At 38.6% G+C, this 24,230-nt stretch overlaps 1 protein-coding gene across 1 annotated transcript in view; it reads left to right on the forward strand.

The window, feature by feature from the left end:
• Positions 1 to 24,230, forward strand: part of LOC126284150 (NKAP family protein CG6066-like) — a 64,610-nt gene that overhangs the window by 32,495 nt on the left and 7,885 nt on the right. The window contains exons 3-5 of the mRNA XM_049982875.1: positions 5,338 to 5,461; positions 12,990 to 13,221; positions 19,158 to 19,366. Of these exons, the coding sequence (XP_049838832.1) occupies positions 5,338 to 5,461; positions 12,990 to 13,221; positions 19,158 to 19,335 (534 nt within the window). The 3' untranslated portion in view covers positions 19,336 to 19,366. The remainder of the gene's footprint in view (positions 1 to 5,337; positions 5,462 to 12,989; positions 13,222 to 19,157; positions 19,367 to 24,230) is intronic.

Consider the following 24,230-nt stretch of genomic DNA (forward strand, 5'->3'; position numbering starts at 1 on the left):
AAAACTGCATCAGTATGTCCTCTCTTCCTGCAACCTCAACCCTATTGTTATCTGTTACTGCCACACATGGTTCAATGTTTACATTCAAGTTTGTATTTTCACTTTCCAGGGCATCAACATTTTGAATTGTACCACATAGTTCTGATTCATTAACAAGATCCATATCACCTTTGTTCTGATTAACATAGTCCTCTCCATCAATAATAGTAGCATTCACTGTTTGATTAGACATTGTTATTCAATTGTCTACTGCATACACAAATTATAATTAAAATGAGATCATCCACAGCCTGCCAATCTTTTCCTGTCCATCATTGCTCCTTGGTTGGAAGTCGAGGTGCTGCTAAAAATGTTTGATTCACTCACCACACATAAGTAGGTGCTGCCAAACAGGCTTCCGATCCAAAAATTGTTGCAGGATGCAACATCCGTGTCATAGGTCTCCACGTATAATGTCTCTGTCTGTATTCCTCCAGGCTTGCTATATTTGGTTGCAGTCTCTCCTTACTTTAACAACAAACTTTCCATGCAGTTAATCTAATTAAATAATTCCTGCAGAGAGACTGTGATGACTGTTTCAAGTGATAAAATCAGTCGTTAAGGGGTCATAAATTATAATTTATTCAAACACTCAGTAATCTTGATCTTCATAATAGAATACAAAGGGATGAACTGTGTCCTGTTTGTTTATCCAGTGGTGCCCTTGTAAAGGAATAGTTTTCAGGAAAGTCGGCAAGAATTAAGTATTCATCAACTGCCGAGGTTTACTTTTTGTCTTTCAGAAATTTACCCTGAACTATGGCTATAAAGTGATGTGTATTTTCAGGCTTTGAAGGTTAGCTACTAACACTTCAAAAAAACTCTTCTTGTGGTTTTGTAATTACCACTTTTTCCATTCTGTCTTGTGTCGCCCATTGTATTGTGTATTGTCAGGCATAAAATCATCATCTTCATATTCTTCAAACACATCAAGTAAAGCTTGTGTGCCTGGACAGACTTGACATTTTCCCATGACCACACAGTTGTAACTGTCAATATTCCAAACCAGAACTGCCAAAAGATCTTTGTAGGCCACTCTAAGACTGGCCCCTTCTAACATCAGTTTTACATTCTGGTGATATAACAAACACCAACATTAAATTCAGTGATAGTTCATTCAAATTATACAATGTTAACCTTTTTGTCTCTGAACCTTAGTACCATTTCCTTTCACAGAAACAATTTTTTACGAGGCATCAAATAGCTGTTATTGTCATCTTTGTGGAACCTAATAATCTTTTCAATCATGTTTTCATTATGAAATTAGAACTTCCATGTGGTGTAGCGCAACTTTTCTTTTGAAATTGAACTTCCAAATGCTTTTTGACAGTAGTTGCCACTTTTCAATTTTTGCATTCATTGCAAAAGGTATTTTTTCTTCACTTAGTTTTTTTTAAATTTTACTGGCAGCAAATACACACAGTATTTCACAGGCTAAGTCCACTTTTTTAATAGCTTGCCCTTGAATGACAATATTCTTTATCTGAACTATCACTATCCCTTTCTTTGTTTGTGACAAATATCTTAGAATAACATGTTAGAGACAATGACTATCCTAGTATTATACTGATAAAAGGGGTTTTATTTTTAGAATAATGATCAAACATTATTTCACCCAGACCTTTTGTTGCAGGCTTATGTTTCTTAAAAGGTTCCAAGCAATACTGGCCAAAACATGATGAAGTTTCTTTAAGAACTTAATTTCATGGTACTTGCAAGTTGAAATAACCTTTTGAGTCAACTTTTAAGTGAAACAACACTTTTTTCTTCTTCACTGTAGTCTTAAATTTGTAATGTACCATCTTTCGTCCGGGGTGAAAATCAAATATCAAGCGACAAACTTTCAATTAATTTAAATGCTATTTCAAACCCTGAGATTATGATGATCAATTGACGACACCCCGCCAGCTTGGGTGGTCTGTATCTACAACAGACGATGTTAAGCTTAATATTTAGACAAAATAATGATACATCACAGAATACTAAAACTAATTGAAATACCTTACCTTTAGATGCCGAATTTGGTCTCATTGTCTTGATTCTTGCCATGGTGCATTCCATCCATCTAACATTGTTAATATTAGGTCCGGGTCTTTGTGTGCTAATTAAAACTGGTACTCACTTTTTGTTTTACTATTGATTCTTAATTTTTATTAATTTAACTTTTTCACAATAATTTCCATCTTCATATCACATACTATTTATAGATACTTTCTATATAAGACGTCAGACTTCCTTCCATACTCCCATCAACAGTCCACCTCACAAAACCGCGCTCTTCCCACCACAGTCCAACTAACTCACTCCAACAGTCACCTTAACAATGTCCGACTCTCTACCTCTCACACACGAATGTCTTTGGCTCACACTGGTGCCCACATATTCTCCAGAAATAAACAAATAAAGTTCACGTTATAGAATAATATAATAAAAAAGATTTGGGCAAAATTAAATACTACATACAATAATATTAAATAAAAAAAATCATAGAAATGAAATTGGAGCACTGACCCTGCAAGGGAAGATGCGACTATAAGGGTGGTATCGCAGTAGTCCGTTACATTACAAATTGAAGTAATGTCTTTAAGAAGCACTCCATACACACGTTTGTGGCAAGCTTCATTAATAAGAACACCAGTAGAACACTGAGACTCCGTGGTTAAACTGCACACTTCAAGAGCTCATTGTTAACTGTGTGTGAGTGAACAGATGTTGGTGGAAGAGGGAAGACAACACAAAGACTTGTACAGGCTTGTCTGTGAGCCTGTACACACTTGCAGATCCTATCTCCTAGACTGCTGAAACTTTCTGCAGAGAATTGTTTCAACAAATAATTATTCGTCACTTTAATTTCATGTGTTTTTCGTGTGTTTGAATTATATAATTGATATACTTTATTCCACTATACCAGAGAAGGAAAGCTGCTACTCACCATATGGCTGAGATGCTGAGTTACGATAGGCACAGTAAAAAGATTCACACAATCAAAGCTAGCGGTCATTAAGGCCTTTGTCAGCAGTATACACACACACACACACACACACACACACACACACACACACACACACACAAGTGTGCAGTCTCAGAGAGCTGGAACTTGTAGTTTCAGCTCTCCGAGACTGCAGACGTGAGTGTGTGTGTGTGTGTGTGTGTGTGTGTGTGTGTGTGTGTGTTGCTTACGAAGACCTTAATGACCTAAAGCTTGGATTGTGTGAATCTTTTTATTGTGCCTATCGAGATCCAGCATCTCCACTATATGGTGAGTAGCAGCTTTCCTTCTCTGGTATTGTTCCTTCCATCCTGGATTTTCCATTGTTTGATATACTTTATTCCTGTAGTCCAAATATTACATGCAGATATTAAGAAATGTAATTTTGACTCATGTTTGTAATATGTGTGATATATAAAGATCTATTGTGTGTTTAATTTTCAGATTTTTATCTAACCCCTTAACAAAGATATTGCAAGTCAAAGAATGTAAAAATTCAAAAAAATCTCTTTTTTTTATTTAAATAGTGTATTTTTTTAGTGTAAGTTTCTCACCATTGATACTTTGTAAAAAGTAACCCTACTGCATAGTGTAATAGTGCAAATATTAAGGCTGAGAAATTACCCCTTCCCTGGAAAAATATTTTCCAAAAATCGAGCTTTTTAAGTTTGCAACCATTAACATATATTAAGGAATACATTCAGCTAGTTGAGTATGGCTTTAATTTATAGTCCAGTGTGTGATGAACTAAATGTTTCTGATTTGAAAGGCCTGTGGCAACTCAACATTGAATAATTAAAAAAAAAAACTCAGAGGTTTACAAGATTCTTTTGTAATGATAGGGTTTTAGGTGTTATACTTCCAAAGCCACGGACCCTGTCTTCATGGTGACCGATGGCTATTACATCTCTGTCATTGACCCTATTCGTAGAGAGATTCTATGTTCCATTCCCACAGCAACTGCTGGCGTCTCTACGCTTACTTTTGCTTCAACACCTCAGTTTGTACTTTCATGCAGTGCACATAGATATAAAGTTAGCATTCTTACAAGTAATTTTATTGGTTGTTCATGGATGTCTGTACTTATTTTTTGCAAATGTAAAGTAATTACTGCTATGACCAACTAACATTTATGTAATCTTTTATCATTTTATTTTATTTGTATCTAGATTGCTATTTAAAGTTTTCACATATGCTATCATTATATGTTAAGCACTACTGGCTTCCAATGAAATCACGCAGCAGATGAGGGGCGGAGCTTTCCCCTTTATACCACATATTGTTTTGACGCTATTCAGCAGTGGCCAGAAGTGTCTTCCAACACTTGTCGGTGCTCTGCTCATTGTCTGTGCTCACCATTTAATGGGATAAAAACTTTTTTTATTAACAGTGTAAGGAAAGAGATAGATTGATACTCTCCATAAAGATGACACGCTTAGTCGCAGACAGACACAACCAAAAGATTGTTACACATCTAACTTTTGGCCGAAGCCACTTGGACTGGAACTGTCGAAGATGGCGGTCATGCGGGCATGAGCTGTGCTCGCTTGTGTTAATGTATGTTTGTGTGTTTCTTTTTTCTAAAGAAGGCTTTGTGTGAAAGCTAAATGTGTGACAGCCTTTTCATTGTGCCTGTCTGCAAATTGGTGTGTTATGTTAATAGTGAGTAGCAATCTATTTTTTTTTCCCTTATATATTTATATCCCAACCGGGAATTTCTATTTTAGTGTGATCGTGTTTCTGTATTTTTTGTGGAGATGGATTATATGATTTTGGTACATGTTACCCTGTAAGGAGAATTACGTTTGTGCATTCCAGAGGCATGTTCTGATGAGGATGTAGATATGATTGAAACTGATTACCATTGACACGTGTTTTTTAACTTTTAATAACAATTTGTGATCAACACTGTTATTCTTTCAAATTATCTGATCCAATCAATGCTTTCCAATACTGTTTTCAAAAATTATTAATATTTGTGAGTGAAACAAAAGAGTAATGTTTTACATATTTACTGTGTGATTCACAAAAGTATGTAAATATACTGATATTATTACGAGTAGAAATTACTCTTATTCTTTAGTTATATTCACAGCAATTTGCACAGAAAGGGATAAGAATATTTATGCACACTTCCATCAATTTGAAAGACAGTGTCATCTGTTAATCTTTGTAGTTAACCATCTGATGAAAATAATTTTTTGTCTCTCATGTTAAAGTGTCCAAAAAATTCATTTCCTTTACATTCATTAATTGTAATTTCTCAGTTTGCAACATTTAATAGTAAATTTTTGTTTAAAATTTTCTAGAAGAGCAGCCACAAGAAAAAGAAGGATAAAAAGCAGAAGAAAAAGAAGAAGAAGAAAGAAAGTTCCAGCAGTTCATCAAGTTCTGATGATGAGGTAGCAGTGGAGCAGTGGGTTGAAAAGAATAGTAAGTGCCCCCTGAGTTAGTGACAGATGGAAAGCTCATATATAAGTTAGCACCATTTTCACAACATGTTCATTGTTTTATTATGTACATACTGTGTGAGGCAATTATTTCTTTACTTTAAAACAGTCAGGGAATATGAAAGGCCATCAAAAATAAGGATATGGGTTAATTTAAGGCTGAAAAAAAGCAAATTATTATTCTTGTGTGAAAAATATATTGCTCAAAAGATAAGGGGAACGTTATTTTGGGCATCTGCCATACTCCATTGAGCAATAATATTCAGGACTGGGTAAGTTACCAAATTATACCTTTATCTTTTACAAATTAAGTACAGTAAAACATCATTACATCCTTAATTGTTTACATAAAAAGTACAGAAATGTCCTATACGTGTCAAAAACAAAATGGAAACAATCATTCATCCCATCGATGTGGGTGCGTTTCATTGGAATTTGAAAGCTTCAATAGCGTGTATGCCTCTGTGATCATTTGCCTATGCCTGACACCTATGTGGCATGCTCCATATAAGTCTACAGAGGTCACTCTGTGGTATCAATTCCCATTCTTCAGTGGGATCCCGTGTAAGATCTTAAAGAGTCTGTGGGGGAACGGGATGACTACAAACCTATCTGTCAACCATGTCCTGCATATGGATATTAAGGTCAGGACTCACTGCCAGTCATTCCATTACTTCATTGTCCAGGCTTTGACAGACTCCCCTGGTGATGCACACCGCATAGGCCCTGGTATTATATATGCCACCACATGGTTAACAGAAACTGTTAGATGTACTGCCTGGTGGTAACCCAGTCATGGATCACAACAAGATCTTGTGGCTGTCAACACTGAAGCTTCCCCACATCATTACAGAACATTGGAAATATGTCAGTTTCCTAGACAGTATTTGGCAGGTATCACTCACTGTGGGGTCTCTGCGCCCGCCTGAACACAGCCGTCACCTTGCATCAGAGGATATCTGGACTCCTCTGTGAATAACATGTTTTGCCACTGATGAAGTTGCTGGTATAAATGGGAACATCAGAACTGAAGGTGAGCTGCAAGGTGTTGTCGTGTCAAGTGGGGCACTTGAACAGGACATCTGGGTAATAAGGTCCTTTCTCATAACTTGTTCATTACAGGTCTGATCTGACATAGTGGTTCCAGTGGCTGTTCTGAGATCATCTTGCAGTGCTCTGGTGGCATCCATGTGACGCTGCAAGGCAGAGGTGGCCAGATATTGGCCTTCATTTGGGGTTATAACGGTTGGCCACTTTGTGCAAATTGCGTTGTGTGCTCAACTGTCTTCCTGTAGTGTGTCAACAATCTATGGAAGACCCATGGAGAGGCATTGGCATCTGAGCAACATGTTTCAAACTCCATCCTGTTTGCATCAAATAGACTGCCCTTGCAACTTGTACTGCATTAAGATGCCGCATTGCACGTGCTTGGTTGAATGCAATGTATTTACATGACGACTGCCACCTGAGTACATCACTAGAAAACCCTGGGGCACCAGTACTCACTTCCTTCTGAGGGTCCTTGACACTGTAATGCATTACACATCCAATACATGGTGAATGATTTTAATTGTTGCCTACATTGAAAGCAAAGAACTTGAGCCATGCAATATGTCCACAGGTACTGCTGGTATCAAAATAGATTTAATGTTCCGGACATTGAGACACCTGTTTCCATAATTCTTTTGAACAGTTGAAATTCACAATTTCAATTTTTGGCGTAAATTCAGTTATTATTTCCTGCACATGCTTCTTGAAGAAAGAAATGCTCTTAACATAAAAATTGATGATGGAATTGAATTTTATTCCTAACCTCACCACATAAATGATGCCAGAAAAGACTCCAGTTATGACTCGAGTTTACTTAAAGGAAAAATTTGGCTGTTTACTAATTCAACTGTTAATTTTGTGTCACCTCTTGGTACACTGATAAGTCAAAACATTGTTACCTCTGCTCCTGCGACGATGGATGCCACCTGGTGGCATCGCAGGCACGTGACGTGATAACAAAAGTATGTAAGCAGAGCAGGCACGGACGAGGGATCATACTAGTGAAGATAAGGGGTGCAAATGGGGAAATCCATTGAGATAAGCAGGTTTGGCAAAGGGCAGATTATTATTTCTCAGAGATTATTACTCAGAGCCCGTGAATGAGTATCTCAAATATGGCAAAGCTGGTTGAATGTTCGCATATTACTGCCATGAGCACATACAGAAAGAGGTAGAAGGACAGTGAATCTACCAGTATGTGCTTGCTAAATGGTTGGACGACCACAACTCTTCACAGAATGTGGGATTTGGAGGCTTGTCTGCTCTGTGAAGTAGGATAGATGGTGACCTCTGGTGTCTCCGCTAAAAGAGCCCAATGCTGGTATACACACAAGTGTTTTGTAGCACACCGTTTAGCACATAGTTCATCATAAAATTTTCAGCATGGAGTTCTGCATCATTAATTAAGATTGCAGTGAGCATGGGACCATCAGGATTCGACAGTCGATCAATGGAAATGTGTCAGTGCTTTGGGTGAATAAACAACGTCAGTGGTCACCTCCACAAATGCTGTCATCGAGTTTAGTGGCAGCTTGAAATGTGCAGCACACCACGGACAGCCTGTAGGCTAGTGGGAGCAATACTATTTCATGGGTGACATTCTCCTGCGCTTGCATGAGACCTATTGTAGTAGTCGACGACATGCTGACAGCTGTGAAACACCTGCATCCCTTCATGCTATATGTATTCTCCAATGGTGATGTCATCTTTCAGCAGTATAATTCCCTATGTCTCAGAGCCAGAGCCTTGATACAGTGGTCTGAGGTGTATTCTAGTGAACTCACATTGGTGTATCGGCAACCAGGTTCTCCTGATGTAAATCTTACGAAACCCATCTTGGTCACTATTGGGCCCCATCACTGTGTAAACAAGTCAGCGGTTCGTTATTTATGCAAATGACATGGCCTGTGTACAGACATCTAATGCCACATACCTCCACAAACCTACCAACAAGCTGCCGGGTCCTTGATACAGAGAAACAGTGATTTATTTCTTTCCAAAGGAGGACAAACAAGTAATTCAGCAGGTGGTCATTATGTCTTGGCTCATCAGTGTAAGTGCACACACTTGGTGTGTGTTCATGGCACATGAATGACTGCAGCACACATACAACTAATTCTTATTTGAATGTAACTAATTCTCGTATTGTAAAAATTCTACTTCCTTCACCTACAATCAATTAAATTTTCATAATTCACATGTTATATCCTCAAACATATTCTACTACTAGTACCGTAGTCTGTAGTTGTTGAGAGTTCCAAAGGTAGAAATAGACAATGATTGATTGATAACGGGGAAGGAATACAATAGAAGATGAATATTTGGCTCTGGGAGATGAAATAGTGATGGCAGCAGAGGATGAAATTGTCAAAAAGACAAAGTCCTAGTAGAAATCTCTGGATAAGGCTGGAGATATTGAATTAAAATGAAAGTAGAAAATATAAAAATGCAACATGTCAAACAGGCAAAAAGGAATACAAACGTCTCAATTGTGAAATTGTCAGAAAGTGAAAAATATCTAAGCAGTAATAGTTAGAGGATGAATACAAGGCTGCAGAAGCATGCATGACTATGGGAAACACAGATGTGGCCTATATACCAAATTTAGAGAGACCTTTGGAGGAAAGAGTAATACTTGTATGAATATCGAGAGCTCATCCAGAATGAGATTTTCACTTCTCATCGAGAGCTCATATTTATGTGAATCTATCTATATCTGTATATACTATAAACAATTGAGGACTCAATCTGAGCAGCTGACTTAGAGTGCTTGCAGATGATGCTATCATTTATTGTCTAGTAAAGTCATCAGAAGATCAAAACCAACTGCAAAACAATTTAGAAAAGATACCTGTAAGGTGCAAAAATTGGCAATTGACCCTAAATAATGAAAAGTGTGAAGTAATTCATATGAGTGCTAAAAGGAATCCATTAAACTTTGATTGCACAATAAATCAATCAGATCTAAAGGCCAGTAATTCTGCTAAATACTTAGGAATTACAATTATGAACAACTTAAATTGCAAAAAGTTGTGGAGAAGGTGAAGCAAAGACTGCAATTTATTGGCAGAACTCTTAGAAGATGCAACAGATCTACTGAAGAGACTGCCTACACTACACTTGTCCAACTTCTTTAGGAGTACTGCGCAGTGTGGAATCCTTGCCAGATAGGACCAACGGAGAAAATCAAGAAAAGTCAAAGAAGAGCAACCCGTTTTGTATTATCAAGAAATAGGGGAGAGTGTGTCATGGATGCGAGACAGGATTTGGGGTGGACATCATTAAAACAAAGCTGTTTCTAGTTGTGACGGGATCTTCTCATGAAATTTCAATCACCAAATTTCTCCTCCCAGTGTGAAAATATTTTGTTGACGCCATAGGGAGAAACGATCATAATAATAAAAGAAGGGAAATCAGAGCTCTCCTGAGAAGATATAGGTGTTCATTTTTTCTGAGTGCTGTTAGAGAATGGAATGATAGAGAACTATTGTGAAGGTGGGTCAATGAATCCTCTGCCAGGCACATAAGTATAATTTGCAGAGTATTCATGTAAATGTAGATGTAGATTAATCAAGGACTATGCAAAGAAGTGAAAGCTGAAAGGTGGAAGGAATATGTAGGGGCTCTACAAGGCAAACAAACTTGGATAGAATTTTACAGAAAGAGAAGGGGAAATAAATGAAGATGAATTGGGGGTATGGTATTGTGAGAATAATCTGGTGGAGTCTCTTTGGGCTTGCTGTTGGATTCTAAAATCAACGCGATTCAATATTTTGGTGATCCAACAGATCACCATCTTCAGGAGACTATGCTTCTGCTGCTGAGTTCTCAGCAGCAGAAGTAGCATTCTCCTGAAGAATACCGATTTACATTCTGGTCTGACCTGCCGGAGCTGGTGGTCATGTGGGCATGAGGTGTGCTTGCTTCTGTGAATGGATGGTATGTGTTTCTCTTTCTTTTTCTGATGAAGGATGTGGCTGAAGCTAATGTGTAAGTGTCTTTTAATTGTACCTGTCTGCAACTTAATGTGTTATCATTACAGTAAGTAGCAATCTATCTTTTAGTTACACTGTCAACAGTCCAACCAGTCAGTTGTCGGGAGATTGAATATTAGATATGAAATGCAAACTGTGGTGCAAAATTTTTATATACATAAATCATTGCAAGAAGTTAAAATCATAGTAATTGCCAGGATCAACTCAGAAATAAATCATAAAATTTAGCCCACCATTCAAATCATCATCCTTTTAATGCAAACCATGTCTTGAATGTCATGGATATTGATGCAAAAGTAAAGATTCAGAATAAGGAATTTATGTAATTTAACTTGTTGTCTTGTACGTAGCTGTAAAAATGTACACTTTACTATAAATAATAACAGCGGGAAAATGTTCCTATCGGCTTATAAGATAAACTAATATACTCATGATTAAAAGTCTTTGACTGAAAAGTAGAGAACCAGCTGCCTCATTCTACCTTCATCAGCACCTATAAAATTTTTCTAAAAAATTTTTGCATTCAAACATGTTCACACGCTTGTTAAAATGCAGTTCATCTTTCATTCCCACAAGCTCCCCTAACTGAAACTTGCTGACACCCACTAGTCCATCACTGTAAGTCGCTCATACTCATCTATTCCCACGTACCCATTCTCTCTCCCTCATTCAGCCAAAGTCATTGTCATATCCTTTTGTGTCTCTCTCCAACTGTCACTACACCCTGTCTCACAAATAAAGTCTCCTTCATTCTGCTATGATATCTCACCCACTTCCACTTTCTCCTTCTCTTTATTCCTGTCCCACTGGCACCATCACCTTCACTCCTTTTCTAGCATTGTTCTGTCACTGTCAACTAAGTTCCAGTGCCACTGTTTTCTTCTCTTTCTCTTACATTGCCATTGTCTCCTTCACTCGCTCTATACCACAGCCACTGTGTACCATCTTACTACATTTATTACTTTTTCGTCTCTCTCCTGCTGCCACTCTCTCCTTCACTCTCATCATAAAAAAGTATGAATATGTGTGCATGCAGAATGTGGGAAAATTTTTAAGGGTGCCAAGGAATGTAGAATGAGGCAACTGGTACCCCATTTGTCAGACGGAGTCTTTTAACAGAATTATATTTGCTCTTTCTGTGCTCTGATAGGAGCATTTTTCTGATGCTTCACTTCATTTTTCCTGCTAAAGCAGGAAACGTCACTCATGTGGAAGGAACTTATCATCAGTAAAATTTTGATAGTTTACTTATGTGAAACAGAAATAATGCAAAACTAATTTTACACCTCAGCCAGGATTTTACTTGCACAAAAATTTTGCATTTGCTTCAGTACTGTAACACGGGGTTCCCAGAACCCTTCTGATGATAATGGAGACAGTTTAAGAATATTTCTGTGTGCTACGTCACTTTATAAACTATGTTTTTGCCTCACACGTTTGTGTTTTATGTGTAAAAGTAGGTTAACTGTGAACCTCTGTATCTCAGAAGTGGACAAAGACATCAAGTAAATTTTCAATGTTGTTTGAGATTGATATATTAAGAATAAACCTTAAAAATTTCAGCCATTTGCTGCATGGCCATTGTGGAATCTGCAGCTCGGTTTTGGTGCGAAAAAAATGGTAAAAATGATTAGTTTTGGGGTTCTCTAAGCAACTGCTCAAGAGATAACAAAGATTTTTGATAAAGAGAAGACGGCACTTGTAGATAAATGCCTTGAGAATATACCATTAAAATCTGAGCAATTTGCTGTGGTTATTTATTATTTAGATTTTGCCTCAAACCGGATTTTATGCACATATTTTATGTGTAGAAGTGGAATGAAATTGAACCTCTGCATCTCTGAATCAAATAAATATATCATTAGAGTTTTCGAGGCTCTTGGAGATCAGGATCTTAGGAGTATATAGTAAAGATATCAATAACTTGCCGTGCATAGCCATCCTGGAATCTGCAGCTCAGTTTTTGTATTAAAAAGTGCTAAGATTTTTTTTTCATTTCTTTTGTGTGGGGGTGGGGGGTTTCTGAGCAACTGCCCATGAACTAATGGTGCCTTCAAAGCCACTTAATGCCCACAATAGACTACATCCAATGCTAGAAGAACCAAATGATTTATTCAGTTTGGCTAAGGAGGAAGAATTGTGTGATATTCATACTTTGACCCTGTCCTGTAGAATAGTCTGTTGGGTGTAGAAATGGTCCCAAGCCCCAGGGAAATCCAAAACAGTTGAACCTATCTGTCCATCACCAAGAGAACCCGAGATTGAGCCCCAGAAGAATTCCAAATGTGCGACTTTTTGGAACTTGTCAGGTATTGCATGCTGTCGCATGCATACTGATAGTATGTTTTCAATTTTGGTGCTGCTTCCTTCTCTGGGTGTGTACGCTGATACTGATTTCAAAAAATTGTGGAATAAAGTGTTTTGTTTTATAAATGTTCCATCAGCATACCTTTTTCTCATTTCCAGAAGTAGATGGGTCAGGCAGTGATGATGAAGATGGAATGGTGGGCCCTGTACAGAAACAGCATGTGACCCTGTCACAGAAAGATTATGGTAAAGCCTTGTTACCTGGAGAAGGAGCAGCCATGGCTGCTTATGTTGCTGAAGGCAAACGAATACCTCGTAGAGGAGAAATTGGTCTAACTTCTGATCAGATAGCTTCCTTTGAAGCTGTTGGCTATGTAATGAGTGGTAGCAGGTCTGTATTTTCTAAATACAGTCTTTTTCTTTCAGTGCTTTTTTATTTATTGCCTTTTACATTCAACTATCTAAATCTCAATAGCTCTAAAGAGTACAACATATTTCTAAAAGCAGTTACCATTGGCTAGTTACAATTTGTTTTGAAACATGTCATTATTGATTTTGAAATCATATAGCATCTGGAGAGATCTTTTTTGTTGTTTGTTAATAAGTATCAACATGTACTGTTGTTAAAACTCTAGTGACATGGTATATTACTGCAAAACAGGATTTAAGTTACCTAAATTGAAATCAGCATCAATGTTTAGAACATTATAAAAATATAGCTGTGCTTTATCTCTTACCAAATACAACTCGAGATGTTGATGAGCATAATGAGTGTGTGTGTGAGTTTATAAAAACCAATAGGATGCAGACTATCTTAGTTCGTACTAACAGCGGGATTGTTGTAATGCAATTAGAAGTTAAAGTGAAAGAGTGGCTGTCCTCTCTCACACATTATAACTCCATTAAACTACTTTGTTTTACTGAGGTCATGCAAGATGAAGCAGTTGCAGTGGCTCATAGAGTGAATACAAACTCTGAAAGAAATTTTGGCAGATACTATACATCCCTCTCAAGTGTGCATGAGAGTGTACACTCATGGACATTTAAATATTCTTACCTGTACTAATACATCGCATCCCCTTCCCTTGATGTTGGCTGTGTGGTGTGTTCCGTGACACCAAAGGTATTGTGGACGGTGGGGGGAGCTTGATCAGAGGCTATTTAACATCCATCCACATCTCTATGGAGATTGGTCAGCACTCAGTGCTGACTGTGAGACACACATATCTCAAACAGTGGCACCCCAGATATTCTCTCTGTGAATGAGGTCACCTGTGGGCCTCACAAGCACCAATATTTCTGTTGTAGTGTACCTCCAACCATTCTGTCATAATTTGTGAGTGATGGGGTGACACATTTTGTTGCTGAGAACCCTGTAGGAGTACAAACGGATACACACAATTTGGCATCGGTACCTGTGTTGTTTCTCATTGAGACACACTGGTAGATGTATCAGGAGTACTACGTCATCTGATTTAATCATCTCCCACACACTAATAACCTCATCACCTACCTGAGCAGCACTTGATCATCAAGTGAAACACATTCTCGTGTATTTTTTACATGTGGGTACCCTACTGCAGGTATGTACGACAACTATCAATACAGGTGACATTTTCCCTTGTTCCAAGCACCATATTGTGGTAAGCCTTTGCACATGTACCATTTGATGAGTGGTTTATGAACTCCATGGAATGGTCACTCTAGATGATATGGCTATGCCAGTTGTTATCACCCAACATTAAAATGGCTGTCTACCAGTTGTTAGAAACCACCATAGCAAATGGAAATTTCTGTTGTGACAACATTGCTGCCTAACTAGGCATACTTGTGGTACACCTTTGACACAATGGCATGTGAAACCCACTGCTTGCATGGCCTTATTACAATGTTTCTGTTCTTAAACCAGGGGCTGCAACAAAGTGGCTGGATGAAATTAGAATGATTGGATTTTTACATCTGTTCCAGAAGCTTGTCTTAGCTCAAGTGAGCATATTTCAGATGAGCTGCAGTGCTCACGACAATAACAATTGGATTGTCCAATCATGCACAAGAGTAGTGTGCAATAGCAGGATAAGATGTACCTACCCATACTATGTACACAACAGCAGCTTCAGATAACATATTTTCTTTATGCTGCCACTGTCAGAGCCATCAGTCGTTTGACATTCACTGCTGAATAAAAGCCAAAACATTTCTAATGTTATTTGCCTGTGTTCCATTAGGCTGTAGACACAATCTTTTTCTGCACATGTGATTCAGTAAAAGCATGCTTGATCTATGTTCCATGCGCTTATCTCTATAAATGTCCCACATACGTCCATTTCATACAAATTGCAGGTATAACTACGTATTGCATGTTTCTTGATTTGTTTGGTAGTTTTCACAACATATATCTCTTCATTGGTCTTTGAACAATCCATATTTTTTAACGATTACTGTATTTAAATTAAATGTCACTTTGCTATGAGTCAAAACTAGTAAAACACATTGATTGTAGACTTTCACTTTCACTTTCAGAACGTTGGAACCTTCTTTATGTATCCAGTAATAGCAATGTAATGTATGTCAAACCAGTAATAGTAAGGAGTGGAAACCAATAAGTAAACACTGTGGATTTGAATATCCAACTCAGTTAATGATTTCATTTTTGTATTCATTACTTTGATGACTGTTCTAGTGGTCTTACATGTGCTTGCAGCACTTGGTGAAGACAACTTAGTCAGTCAGAAACCTTTTTTCTGCTATTGCTGTTACCTCTATACATGGGAAATATTATTACTGTCCTAAATGGGTGACGTGTCAAAACTTGGAACTGTAACTTTTCTTATGTAATTTTGTAGGTGAGACATTGGATATTACTAATTTGCTGTTGCAAATATAAAGTGTGCCATAGTAGACTTCTTGCTTTGGTAACTATTGTCAACATAATATTAATGGTATCCTATTTCTTTACTATCTACTATCTGCTATGATCTGCTACTATCCTATCTCTTTACTGACGATACATAAAAGATCTAAATTATTTATTTATTTGTACATGAGGAAGACTGGAAACTCCACAACTAAGTAAAAGAAAGAAAATTATTGCAACTGGACTGGCAATATTTAAAATCTCAATTACTTATTTTACTTGCCAGCTATTGAGTTAGTTGTCTGAGACTAATGTAGGAGAATCTATTAAGTACTGTTTCATGACTTAATTGAATACTGCTGAGTATGTAGGTATTGTATGTTTGGGACACTTCCTTGCTATTGAACTTAGAATGTCTTTGAAAGATTTCAAGTTGTAGTTGAATCTGTGGATTACTAAAGCATTTAATTACTAATCTGAGCAAATCTTGACCCCTTATTAAGTCCAAATAAATTATGTCAGATTCAATTTTTACCTGAACAGACCTAATGCTTTTGTTTACTGTCCAAATACATATTCAAATCTCATTAACAAAATTTTAAACTTTATACCTGTGATTTCAGTCAACTCAGGTATAATTAAGGTGCACATACTTTTTTGGAAGAGTTCTGTGTTCTATGAAAAATTTGGCACTTGTCATCTATGTTCATGACATTGCTGTTCATCTAATGTGTGATTTGATTCTTTATTTGATTTACAGAGTCATGTGAGTTTATTTAGGGTTCTCATAACTTTGTTAACGAAAAAAGTCCCCATGGACACTATACACTTTGTCTGCCACTTAATGGGCTAGCCCTGATGTCTAGTGCACACCTGAGCTATTGATGGGAAGCCTAAAATCCTCCATCCTATAGTTCAGCCCAGATCTTCCTGAGGACAGTAAAGTAGACTGCCACCCATCTTGAAACTGCCAGAATGAGGCTAGTTGTTTCATCATATTTGCCAGTCTCTGGAACTGTGGGTTCAGGTTATAAGTGATAAAACAATATGTACAGCTGACTGCACCCCATCCTTTCTTTTGCTCTCAAGATGGCGCTCTACTCGGTGAATAATTCCTCCTGAAATGTATAACAATTACATGCCAGTTCCATTCCCTCCCATGATACTTTTTATCTTTAAGAAAATACATTAGACATCTAATCTCCCATAATTAGGAGCCCTTTCTTTCCTCTTTTTGGCTTCAAGAGATTAGTTGCTTGAGCAGTCGCTGTTTAGAGGCTGTGAAGGGTCACTATCCAGCCCGTTTGACATGTGCTACATTCTGCAAATATCCACCAGACATGGACCTAATCCTCCCATTGGTTGCGAGGTTGAAATTAACTCGTGACCTATTCTTCTGTTTTACTTAATTGTGTTGTTGTTGTTGTTGTTGTACATATGTGGTGTTATAAAATGACCAATTTTTTTCTGTACTTTCTACTTCTTTGACCTATATATCATACACCTGAGTATTCAATCCCTTATATCATATCGACCATACATAGAAGTAAATTAAAAACAGTCCAGTCTCTAAATATTTTATTCATATTTCATTGGAACTTCATCTCACATATCAGCTTCTTTGTTTATGAGATGAAAGAGCTGTTATACGCCCATATGCCATATGGACAGCATGATTTTGCCATCTGCTAGAAATTTCATGTTTATGGGGAGGGAGAGAAGTTATTATGTGCAAAACCATTTCATTGAACATTTATGTTGGAACTTAAGAACTAATATTTCTAAGATTTTTCTTCCATTCCAATATTTAATATAATAAAGTATGGCTGAAAATGCTTCATCAAATATTAAATGTGTGCTCACTGGCAAAAAAAAAAAATTGCAACACCAAAAAATAATTAATGTAGAGTAATGGAATTTCGGGAGTACATTTGTCTAGGTAACATATTAAATGTATTAACACTGTAAGATCACAGGTTAATGTAAGCAAGATACGCCATTGCAAATGTGAAATGCTGGTACATTAATAACCTGTGTAACTGCCAGAATGTTGGGTGCAAATGTGTACGGATCGTGTTGTACAAGTGCCAGATGTCATTTTGCAAGATGGAGTTTCATGCCTGTTGCGCTCAGACAATCAATACAGGGATGGTTAATGCTAGTTGTAGATGACGCTGGAGTTGGCATCCGATGGTGTCCCATTTATGCTCAATTTAAGGCAGAAATGGTGATCGAGCAGGCCAAGGGATCCTGTTGACACACTGTAAAGTATATTGGGGTACAATAGCAGTATGTGGGCAGGCATTATCCTGTTGGAAAACACCCCCTCTAATGCTGTTCATTAATGGGAGCACAATAGATTGACTTACCGGGTGATGTACAGTTTTGAATTCAGGGTGTGTGGGATAATCATGAGAGTGCTCCTGCTGTCATATGAAATCATGCCACCGAACATAACTCGAGATGTAGGTCCAGATTGTCTAGAATGCAGACAGGTAGGTTGCAGGCCCTCAACTGGCTTCCTCAACCAGCTGCCTCCTAACCCACACATGGCCATCACTGACACCGAGGCAGCACCACTTTCATCAGAAAATGCAACAGACTTCTGCCCTGCCCTCCAATGAACTCTCACTTGACACCGCCGAAGTTGCAAATGGCAGTGGTTTGGGGTCAGTGGAATGCATGCTACAGGACATCTGGCTCGGAGCTGTACTTGAAGTAACTGATTTGTAGCAGTTTGTTGTGTCACTGTGAGCCAACTGCCCATCAGATTGCTGCTGCAGATTCTGTACAGTGCACCAGAGTCAGTTGCCGAACACAGTGGTCTCCCCTCTCGGTAGTGCCACATGGCCATCCAGAGCGTGGTCTTCTTGTGACCATTCATTCCCGTGACAACCACTGCCAGCAATTGTGCACAGTAGCTACACCACTGCCAAGTCTTTCTGCAGTATCGCAGAAGGAACATCCAGTGACTTGTAGCCCTTTTACATGACCTTGTTCAAACTTAGTGAGGTATTCATAATGGTATCTTTGTTGCCTTATAGGCATTTTTATCTAACATCAACTCACCATGTGCAGTCTTAAAGGTAACTAATGCTCAATACCACTACAGCATGTATTTAAAGCAAACCTGAGTTGCATCCACATAGCGGTGCTACTACCGCCATTCTAATGTGAACGGCACGAAATTTGAATACACTCGTCTTGCAGATGTAGAGACAAGTCTACCAACTTTCGTTTATGTCACACAACTCCTTCTTAGTGTTGCAGTTTCTTTTGCCATCAGTGTATTTCTTCATTTATTGTCCAGATAATACCTTTTTGTTAAACTGATACATATTTTTCATACCAGTCATGTGTGCCTTTTCTTTCCTCTAACTAGTATAAGCTTGTTTTCCTATGCAGTCTGAGAAAGTTTTAAAACATTATCTTGTACTGAGCAGTATATGCATTTAACCGTCTTTATATTTCAGACATCGACGTATGGAAGCTGTGCGTATACGTAAGGAGAATCAGATATATTCAGCAGATGAGAAACGAGCACTTGCCATGTTTAGTAAGGAAGAAAGACAGAAACGTGAGAACAGAATCTTAAGTCAGTTTAAAGAAATGGTCAATAACAAGTTAGCCAGTGAGAAAGATAACGGCTAATTATGTACGACAAATAACCTCCTTTAAGCAGGTAAAATTTTATAAAGTTGTTTTGTATTATGTAAATAAATAATTTTTATGTTACTGCCTTATTGGATCTGCTTACAAGTGGATGAAGTATTCAAATAATGAATAAAGATGGAGGAGGATTCACATGCTTTTGGATCATAAGTAAGGGACGTGGACATCAGACTACTTGTTAAGAGGACATCTCTTCTCTGTATATGAGCCTGGAATTCGTAATTCAGATTAGATTTTTTATTTACCATTGACCACCTGAGGTGGAATAGGCATTTTACATTGATAGCATATTACATTTTCCTTCAGTAATACCTTAAAACTTAGTAGGTATTGCATATTCCAAATAGAACCTAGAAATGATAGCAGGAACAATAAAATAATAAATAATTACAGTGAATGACATCACATAATGAAAACCTTAAAAATTAATGTCAGTTGGTTTTATATTCATAAATTCCTTTACATCATCTTACAGGTATTGAACTGCGTACAGTGGGTCTTTTCAGATTTTAATGACAATGAATTAGCTTTATACCATTTATTAATGTTAGTGAAAACTTGATTAGCACCCATTTCTGTATCTGTACATGACTTGCTATTTCTTGCAATGTTTGTATAATGTGCAAACAAAACAAACTTAGCATCTGGCAATGTAACAGACAGCAAAGGATCCAGGATGGAACCTTGAGGACCACATATTATAAATTTCTAATCAGATTAAGACCGAGTGCGTACTCCATAGATTTCTCGCAACAACACTCTTTGTTTCCTGTTAGTTAGGTAAGACTCAAACCATTTCACAGCACTATTGGTGACACCATAATATTCTAATTTACTCAAGAGAATGCTGTGATTCACACAGTCAAAGGCTTTCGACAAGTCACAGCAAATGCCACTAGCCTCTAAATTGTTACCTAATTAATTAAGTACATTCTCACTGTACGTATAAACAGCCTTCTCTATATTGGAAGCCGTAAGGAACCCAAACTGTTACTTGGACAACAATATATTATTTTCAGTCACGTGCTTCTTCTTAGAAGATATTTGAATACAGCCTTTTCATTTTTTTAAGCTAGCAAAAGTGAAATTTCTAACTTTATACCAACTCACAACTACTTGTCCTTGGAAGGGAAGGTGTACAGACAAATCCATAGTACAGGCATGGGCACCCACCTGGCACCCTCATATGTAAACCTGTTTATGGGCCATCCTTTCCTAGCTTCCCAAAACCTCAGACCCCTGGTGTGGTTCAGGTTCAGTGATGACATCTTCATGATCTGGACTCAGGGCCAATATGCCTTGCCTTCATTCCTTCACAACCTCAGCACCTTATCTCCCGTCCGCTTCATCTGGTCCTCCTCGACCCAGTGTGCTACCTTCATGGATGTTGACCTCCTCCTCTCTGATGGCTCCATCCACGTCTTGGTCCACATTAAACCCACCAACAATACCTGCATTTTGATAGCCGTCATCACTTCCACACCAAAAAATCCCTTCCATACAGTCTGGCCAACTTGGGATGACGTATCTACAGTGACAAAGAACTCCCTTGCCCAGTATGCTGTGTGTGACACCAAGACCTTCACAGACAGGCACTATCCCCCAGACCTAGCCAGCAAACAGATCTCCCATGCCATTTCCCTTCACGCCTGCAATTCTCCCACCACCCCCAAGAACCAGCCACAAAGGAGTGCCCACTTTTTGGGCCAATGCCATCCTGGATGGAACAACTGAAGCACATCCTTTGCCAGGGCTTTGGTTACCTATCATCGTGCCCTGAAATGAGGGACATCCAACCAGAGACCCTTCCCACCCCTCCTAAAGTGGCGTTCTACCACCCACCCAACCTCCACATCGTCTTCATCTATTGCTATGTCATTCCTAATCCCAATCCCTTGCCACAAGGACCATATCCTTGTAGAAGACCCAAGTGCAAGATCTGCCCTATCCACCCACACAGTCCCATTATAGGCTCATTCTACACCATCACTTGCCGGGCCACGTGCGAAAGCAACCATGTCAGGTACCAGCTCTGTTGCAATCATTGCATAGCTTTTTATGTTGTTGTGACTACCAGTCAACTGTCCACCAGGATGAATGGCCACTGCCAAACTGTGTCCCAGCAGTGTAGACCACCTTGTGGCACAAAATGCAACTTAACATAAAACACTTGATTGTAATGGCTGCTTCACTACCTGACCCATCTGGAGCCTCCCCTCCACATCATCTTCTCAGATGGGAGTTACAGTTACAACACATTCTCCTCTCCTGAAATTATACTGGCCTCAACGTATAGTAACATGCTGTCCCCACATCCTTCACCTAGCAGTTTCCATTCCCTTTGTCCTGTCATCTCCTCCCTGTTCTTGTCTCCCAGCCTCTTTGTGTGCCATCCACTTCCAACACACCCGACCATCTTTCCTCACTTCCCTCCTTTCCCGCTCCGTTCCACCTCCAACTCCCTGCCCTACAGCCTCCTGACGCTGTGCCTGTTGGCAATCTAGTCACTGCATGCCCTGCCAGAAAGGCATCCTCTTCTCTCCTCCCAGCTTTACACCACTATCCCTTCTCCTAGGGAAAGGACTGGTGAGATTTAGGAAAAGGGGTAGAGTTCATAAAAATCACCCAGAACCACGGTGGCTTTTCTGGACTCTACTCCTTTTCCTAAACCTTCACAGTCCTTTCCCTTAACCCCTATTCCTTCCCCTTCACCCCTATTCCTTCCCCTTCAACCCTTCTGCCAGATGTCACTTGGAGAGCAGATTTTTAATCTATCCAATTACATTCAGAAAAAAATTATTTTATATGGCTGCATGCTGGCCATTTACAGCTTTGTTAAAGACTAATTTTATTTACTCAAGAACTTCTCTGTGGTATATAAAAAGTTGTTTAGGACAAATCTCTTTAACCTTCATTTGAAAACTTTTTTGCTGTTTGGCATACATTTTAATTCCATGCTTAGTTTGTCAATGAGTTTATAGCTGTTTATTTCACCCCTTCAGTAACAAAGTTAGATTCATTAAAGAATAATGCAGCTAATTTTTGCTTCTGGTGTTGTATATGTGAATATCTCTGTTGTTGGTAATATATTTTATAAGTAAACAAATGTACTGAGAAACTGTGGTTAATATTGCCAGCTGCTTAGAGAGATACCTGCAACATGTACTTGTGTGAACATCATTCATAATTCTAACTACTGTCATTTGTGCAGTGAATGCTTTTTGCCTAAGTGAGGAGTTAACCCAGAATATTATACAATAAGACATAAATGATTGGAGATAAGCAAAATATGTTAACTTATTTACTTCTGCATCCCCAAAGTTGGCAATTACTTTTGGGGAAAAAGTAGCTGAACCTAAACTTTCTGCCAGTCAACTATATGATTTTTTCAAGTTTTAAGTGTTCATGAATATGCACACCTAAGAACATATAATTGTGTATCCTGTTTATTATTTCTTGTTGGTGCACTAGCTTAATAGGAAATGCAGTACTGTTGACAGTAAAAAACTAGGTGAACTGTCCCCCCCATCCCGTGCAGATGATGGGATGTCGCTCTTTGTATTACTCAAAAGCCCAGGGAAACTTTCTGCATTCTGTATCTTAAATAAGAACTAAACCAGGCATTTGTTGAACTATGTATTCCATAGAAACTTAACGTGTCTAATAGAATATTATGACTGACACAATAAAATGCTTTCAGTAAGTCACAGAAGATGTGAATTGGGGATACAGTACCCCCACAGGGGGGAAGGGGGGAGGTGAAGTACAAGGTCTGGTGACAGGAAGGCCGAATACAGTTGCTGTCCAACTCTTCCAGTCCAATATTGTGGGATGGTGTTGTTAAGATAATGCCACGTATCAAGGTGAAAGTGAGGCGGGGCACCATCAGGCATAAAAATGAAATCATTGGAATCATTGTGAAGTTGAGGAAACAAGCAATTTTGCAGCATGTCCAGGTATGACATTCCTGTTACAGTTAGCTCCACAAAAGAGAAAGGTCCATAAACTTTGTGAACAGGAATGGCACAAAACACATTTAGTTTTAGTGAGTCTCTTTCATGTTCGACAATGATGCCAGGAGTTTGTGACGCCAAAATTCTTACATTATGGCTTCTTCATCTCAGAGTAGCTTCTTCTTCTTCTTCTCCTTCTCCTTTTTTTTAAGGCCACAAAACTGCTACACTCATAAGCACCTATTCTGTGACTTAGGGAAGGATAAAAGACCAAATGTTAAATCAGCAGCAATGGTTCCCTCAGCTAATCTGCAGAGCGTTTTATTTTGTTGTGTTGCTCTTTTATGGCACACACATTGGTCTATCCTTACCGATAATAAATTATGGGACATAAAACCTCTTCCCTGCGCTTGGACCTCTTCCTCCTGGCCTCGTCATCAGGAGGAGGTAACTTTAACTAGGCTCCAGATAGAGCACTGTTTTTTTTGCCATCGACATCTTTTAAGTGGAAATCCTCCCCTGCTTTGTCCCTGTTGCTCTCAACCAGGGATGGTGAGACACCTTTTACTTCAGTGCCCCTGTGTAAATAAATGTGGCATCCTCCATTTGTGCGCATAGAACAGCTAATGTCCAATGATAAACTACAAGGGGGGGGGGACTATCCTTGGGAAGCTGACAGAGGTCATGGAACAGGCAGGTGTGGGGACAAAGCCAAGGTTATGCCCTACACCCATTTGTCAAGAAAGTTTTAGGAAATTGGAAGGAAAGAGAATGTAGCAGTTGATGGAAGCGGACTCCCAGTGGTAGTAGAGAGGAAGGGTGGCCTACATACCCTAATTCCAAGGAGGCGTCAAAAAAAAGGGCATGAGTCGGATGAGCAGGCATGGAAGACAGATGACTAGAGTAACGACTCAGTAGGAC

The sequence above is a fragment of the Schistocerca gregaria genome, chromosome 1 (genome assembly GCF_023897955.1).
Source record: "Schistocerca gregaria isolate iqSchGreg1 chromosome 1, iqSchGreg1.2, whole genome shotgun sequence".
Classification (NCBI taxonomy): Eukaryota; Metazoa; Arthropoda; class Insecta; order Orthoptera; family Acrididae; genus Schistocerca; species Schistocerca gregaria.